The sequence below is a fragment of the Solanum dulcamara genome, chromosome 3, assembly GCF_947179165.1.
Source record: "Solanum dulcamara chromosome 3, daSolDulc1.2, whole genome shotgun sequence".
In the NCBI taxonomy this organism is placed as follows: Eukaryota; Viridiplantae; Streptophyta; class Magnoliopsida; order Solanales; family Solanaceae; genus Solanum; species Solanum dulcamara.
This window is the reverse complement of record NC_077239.1, coordinates 63,032,439-63,038,614: the sequence shown is the minus strand read 5'-3', so window position 1 is coordinate 63,038,614 and position 6,176 is coordinate 63,032,439. Positions and strand designations below refer to the sequence as shown.

Below are 6,176 nucleotides of genomic sequence, written 5' to 3'. Positions count from 1 at the left end.
GAGTGAATATATGCATATTTTTTTTATATATAATATATGTTCTAATCTACAAAACAATTTTTTTATAAAGAAAGAAAATAATAGTTATATGTATTATTATGTGCAAACTTCTTTAATCACGCGAGCGTCACTTGTCCTTTTTCTGATGTCCGTTTGGCTTCCTACGTTGTAATGGATGGACAATTCACTCCCCTTTAATTGATGACTCCAACAGCATGGGCCCCATATGTAATCCATTTTCATTTCAAAAATAGACCGTTGTGCCCACAAAACACTACCCAATCTCACTGTTGGTCAATTTTAAAACGGGAAAAAGAATTGGGACACATGTGGGCCTTACACAAAATCAAATACTCCATCCGTTTCAATTTATAAAATACAGAGTATAGTTTGATCTGAAATAAGTTATAAAATATTTTTAATTTTACTAAGAATAAAATAAATAATTTTAAAATTAATATGATCAATTTTTTTAAATAATAAATTAACTATAAAAAAAAATGTGTGTCCTAAATTGAGAGGAAACCTCGTTTACCTAATGGAGGAGATTTAGCTGTCGTTTAGCATATCAACATCATCTCCTTCTACTCATTTCTCAAAAGCAAAGGAAGAAAACCAAAGCTTTCTGAAAGATCAACCAAAAAAGAAAAAGAGAAGAGAATAAAAATGAAGAGTTCCAAAGACAAGCGTGCCGATTTTTGATATGCAAAAAGTCATATACATATTGACAGGATACTTTGTCTCCTCTTTGTTTACTAACCTTCACTTCTCACCGTTAAGGTACATTATCACAACTCTTCTAAATCACAGTTAGTATCCCAAGGAAGGATGCTTATAATAAAATTATTCTAGTTTATTTGGTCAAAGTTTTAAAATTGAGCCCGTTTGGAGTAGTTTTAAGTTGGTCAAACCAACTTATAAGTTTCTTTTTAGCTTTTGAACGTGTTTGTTTAATGCTAACTTTAAACCATAAAGTTCTTAAAGTCAGTCAAAAATGAAAAGTTAGAATTTCTAATTTTTTTTTCTAAGTGCTTAAAGCCATTTTGTTTGACCATGAAAATTACTTTTATATCCCTTATATTTTAACTAAATTCCCAAACTATCCTTTTTATTCTTTTAATCCTAAAATTCAAACACTTATTTTCAACATAAGCATTTTTATCCAAACACTCAACTGCTTATTTATAAAAATAACTTTCAGCACTTCAAAATTCTAAAAACACTTCATACATAAAAGTTATTTTTTTTAAACTCATCCGAACGGGCTCATTATTTCAAAAAATATTTATTTCTACATTATTTTTCAAAAAGGTGATTTGGCTAGCTAATAGTTTGTTTGATTAATAAATTTTCAAAACACTTATAAGTTATGAGCAATAATTACTGTCTTGCCAAACTTTAAAAGTATAATATTTTTTCTCAAAAGTTCTTTTCAAAAAATTATTTTTTTTAGCCTATGGACAACAGTTTATGCTAATCCACATAAACACTTATTTCCTTCAAATTTTTGACCGAAAACTTTGTTTTTTAAAAAGAAATAAGCATATATATATATATTACATTTTTTTCTCCCACAAGCTTGGTCAAAAGTTCTACGCATCCCAAATAACCGAAATTATTTCGTAAATGTGCATACGCTCCATTTTTTTCAAATATTACTTATGAAATTTTACTAATATATTATGGTTTTCATCTTCTTATATTACAAAGCTCTAATATGGTGGAGTAAAAGAACAGTTGATATGTTGAAACATATAAATAACATGTTTGAATCATAGTTATAGCATTTAGTATGAGTCAATGTACTCTAATTTTAATGAATGAGTTCACCTAACATTTGTATAATTAGTCGAGTTATGAGCAAAAATACAGTACTATAGGTTTTTTTTTTTCTTTTCAAAAAAGAAAAAGAAGGAAGGTGGAGTCAGAGGGTAATCATCATAATTAAAGAGAAGGAGCTAACTCATGTATAATTAAATCGAAAGTGTGAATTTTTGGACTAAAGAGCTTTGTTCTGGGGGTAGTCAACAAAGTGTCAGCTTTCCCAAAAAGAAAACCCCCAAGAAAGAAGTCCTCCCCTTCCTATACTTATCACATTTCCTCTTTTTCCTCTCTTTCATTCAATGGCACTTCATAGGGTTCTTCTCTCCTTGTACATAGTCTTTTTCATAGCCTTCACTAGCTGGCCTGATGGCTTCACTTCTTCTTCTGCTACTGCATCTGATGTTCAGCTTCTGTTGCAGAACATTAAACCCTCACTTCAGGGCAACACTGATAATTTGTTGCTATCTTCATGGAATACTTCAGTTCCTCTCTGTCAATGGCGAGGTCTCAAATGGGTTTTCACAAATGGCACTTCTTTGCTTTGTAGTGACCTCTCTTCACCTCAATGGACAAGTCTTTCTCTTTACAGGAACCCATCTTTGCATCTTGTGTCTCTACAGTTGCCATCAGCTAATCTCTCTGGAACACTCCCCAGGGAGCTTGGTGAGCTTTCTACACTACAAAGTCTCTATCTTGGTGTGAATGCACTACATGGGACCATCCCTCTTGAACTTGGCTACAGCTCTTCTCTTTCTGATATTGAGTTGAGTGGCAATGCCCTTAGTGGGACACTTCCAACTTCAATATGGAATCTATGTGACAGGATGGTTTCTCTCAAGATTCATGGTAATTCTTTGTCCGGTTCTCTTCCTAACCCTGCATTGCCTGATGCTACTTGCAAAAAATTGCAGTTTCTTGATTTTGGGCAAAACATGTTTTCTGGGGATTTTCCATTGTTCATAACTAGGTTTAATGGTCTTAAAGAGCTTGATTTGGGGGATAACAATTTTTCTGGCTCTGTCCCTGAGACATTAGCTGCACTAAAGCTGGAAAAATTGAATCTCTCACACAATAATTTTAGTGGGGTGTTGCCAAATTTTGGGGAATCGAAGTTTGGAATGGATGTCTTTGAGGGAAATAATCCTACTCTTTGTGGACATCCTTTGGGGCCTTGTAGTGGAAGCTCTGGCTTGAGTCCTGGTGCAATTGCTGGTATTGTTATTGGTCTGATGACTGCATTAGTGGTTGTGGCATCACTATTGATTGGATATTTTCAAGGTAAAAAGAAGAAACATGGCGATGAAGAAGAGGAGGAATTCGAGGAAGTTGAGGATGAGGAAGCTGGTTGTGGTGAGGGGAAGCTCATCTTGTTTCAGGGAGGTGAGCATCTGACTCTGGAGGATGTGCTGAATGCAACGGGGCAAGTCATGGAGAAGACTAGTTATGGGACTATTTATAAGGCAAAATTAGCTGATGGTGGAACCATAGCTTTGAGGTTGTTGAGAGAAGGCAGTTGTAAGGATGGAAGTACATGTTTAATTGTGATTAGACAGCTGGGAAGAGTTCGACACGAGAATTTAATTCCTTTGAGAGCCTTCTATCAAGGGAAGAGAGGAGAGAAGCTTCTCATTTATGATTATCTCCCAAACAGAAATCTTCATGAACTTTTACATGGTAAATTCTATCTTCTTTATGTTTTCATATTTGCTCTTTTAAGTTTTACTAATGAAAATCAATGCAAGCTAAGTTATGGTGGTTCTACGCACTCGTCCGTTGAAGTTATTGTATTAAGCATTGCCTCATAGGGAAGTAACAATAGTTCTTAGGCTCGTTTTCAGCAGCTTTCATATTTTGCTTGAGAGACTGAGACATGTGGACTACAAGTTGTAGCCTTTTCACAAGGTGGGGTTGTTATTGAAGTACTAGTGCATAAATAGATCATTTACAACAGCCCTGAAAAATATAAATGTAACTGAAACTTAGCATCTTAAGAAAAACTGAATTAGTAATCGAATGCTGAATGCACAATATAGAGATATTACGCTACATTTATATAGAGAATGTTCCATTTATTCTGACCTATATCCTTTTCGCCAAGTTAAGTTAATGCAACCTGTATCCTCTCCTATGCATCATCTTCCACTACACAAACTACCGTATGTATACCTATTTGGTCAACAGAGAAACACTATCCCTATCATACATACTTACTCATCCAAGAAAATGAAAAAAAAAGAATGTAACTATAAGATGCATTGGTCAACCATTCATTTGTAATTTTGCTTTAAAGAACTGTGTGGTCCTAGATCAACTGATGACAGTTCATTTCCAAGCATTTGAGCTTGGTGTAGTAAGCTTCTGTAATTCCTTTAGCAATCTAATGATTCTCTGCTTGTTTTAAGTTCCTTATTCCTGTACTGCTAATTTAGCAGTAGTTCAGTCATTGAGAGTAGTTTGTACAAATAAAATGTTGGAACCCCAGAAACTTTTAACTCCTTGTTTTTTCAACCTTTAATAGCTCTGCAGGATTCGCACTGTTATTCTGTCTTAAAGAATGCTGATCAGGTATAGGAACAAATTTTGTGAAATCGATGTAAAGGAAGGTAGAGGTTACGGCATGTTCAATTACTTTGTTCCATTAATCTTCCATTCTCGAGGAACTTAGTGTAACTATTTTAGTAGTGAAACCAATTTGTTGCTTTTGGCTCTAGGCAATGCTCGTACAGTCAGTTAATTTGGATAATTATTAATTGCACCATTTGACTCCCAAACCAAATGTGGTGGCAATTCTTGTGGCTCTTTGTTTACTGTAAATGATAAACATTAAAGGATGAGTGAATTTGATTATTTTATTTCCTGATTGTCTACAGAATCAAGAGTTGGGAAGCCGGTGTTGAATTGGGCTAGAAGACACAAAATAGCATTGGGCATAGCCAGAGGACTAGCACACCTTCATGGTCTAGAAACACCCATTACCCACGGGAATGTTAGGTCAAAGAATGTTCTTGTCGATGAATTCTTTGTTGCCAGGCTTACTGAATTCGGACTTGACAAAATAATGATCCCAGCTGTAGCTGATGAAATTGTATCAGTTGCAAAAGCTGAAGGTTACAAGGCACCAGAGCTGCAAAGGATGAAGAAGTGCAATTCGAGAAGTGATGTTTATGCTTTTGGTATCCTACTGCTGGAGATTCTTCTAGGAAAGAAACCTGGAAAGAATGGTAGAAATGGGGACAATGTTGATTTGCCTGCACTAGTTAAAGTGGCAGTTCTAGAAGAAACGACAATGGAGGTATTTGACATGGAGCTTTTGAAGGGAATTAGGAATCCAATGGAAGAAGGTTTGGTACAGGCTCTGAGACTTGCAATGGGTTGTTGTGCTCCTGTTGCTACTGTTAGACCGTCGATGGATGAAGTAGTAAGGCAGTTAGAAGAGAACAGACCTAGAAACCGGTCTGCTTTGTACAGCCCTGCTGAAACTAGGAGTGGAAGTGGTACTCCCTTTTAAGCTCATGTTGTGACTTTAGTAACGAATATTGTTTCATATTATGCCTGTTTTTCCTCCTAAAGGAAAGAGGCATAAATGGTTATAGCTTTCTTACTATTTCAACTATTTACTATATCTTATCATAGATAAACTGACAATAGACAATGTGTCACATTGGGCATCAAAATGGATATTACAGTGTGCTTTTTTTTCAATTCGTCCCTGCATTAGCCCACCTTCTATAAGATGTTGTGCAAAAGGAACTTCAATGTGCTGTAGCCTGTAAGTGTTTGTGTGGGGTCAAAAAGAATTTTATTTTCTGCACCATTTCTATGAAATGGTTAAGAGGTCTGGTAAGCAGGGTAAACATATAACAGAGCATTTAAGCTTGTATGGAAACCACCAAAAGTTATTGAAGCCCAACACAATTGGATTCATTGACAGCACTGGGCCACAGGTAGGGGGTGTACAAGTCAAACTGAACCAACGAATCAAGTCAAATCAACAAAAAAAAAAATCGACTTGTGGTTTGGTTTGATTGGTTTGGCGTTGAAAAAAATAAACCAATCATTGTTGGTTTGGTTTGATATTAATAGAAAAAAAAGTCAAATCTTTTTTTTTTTTATAATACATATATAATTTTAACTTTTTTATACACAGAAATATTTATTATGCTATTCTTTGTAAGTATTTAAATTAGTTTATAACTTTCAATGTTTACATTATATTATTTCATATTTGGGCTTGTAATATGGTTTAAAAAATTGACATGTGTTGTGTCTTTTTGTGAGTTTTTGACATTGTACATTTTATTTTTTTTGATTTTATTTATTCAAGTGTATTTGAGATGTTATTAAGTAATATA

The 6,176-nt window shown here is 34.5% G+C and overlaps 1 protein-coding gene across 1 annotated transcript; it reads left to right on the top strand.

Moving 5' to 3' along the window:
* Positions 1-1,913: 1,913 nt before the first annotated feature.
* On the top strand, positions 1,914-5,523 carry LOC129882680 (putative kinase-like protein TMKL1). The gene is made up of 2 exons (XM_055957084.1): positions 1,914-3,498; positions 4,695-5,523. The coding sequence occupies exons 1-2, from the start codon at positions 2,124-2,126 to the stop codon at positions 5,330-5,332; spliced, it is 2,013 nt and encodes a 670-aa protein (XP_055813059.1). The 5' UTR covers positions 1,914-2,123; the 3' UTR covers positions 5,333-5,523.
* The last annotated feature ends 653 nt before the right edge of the window (positions 5,524-6,176 follow it).

What these genes read in the sequence shown, in the direction of transcription:
- LOC129882680 (XM_055957084.1), top strand. Translation starts at nt 2,124, where the DNA reads ATGGCACTTCATAGGGTTCTTCTCTCCTTGTACATAGTCTTTTTCATA. An exon ending in TCTTCATGAACTTTTACATG is followed by an intron (nt 3,499 to 4,694) that starts GTAAATTCTATC and finishes GATTGTCTACAG; the next exon opens with AATCAAGAGTTGGGAAGCCG.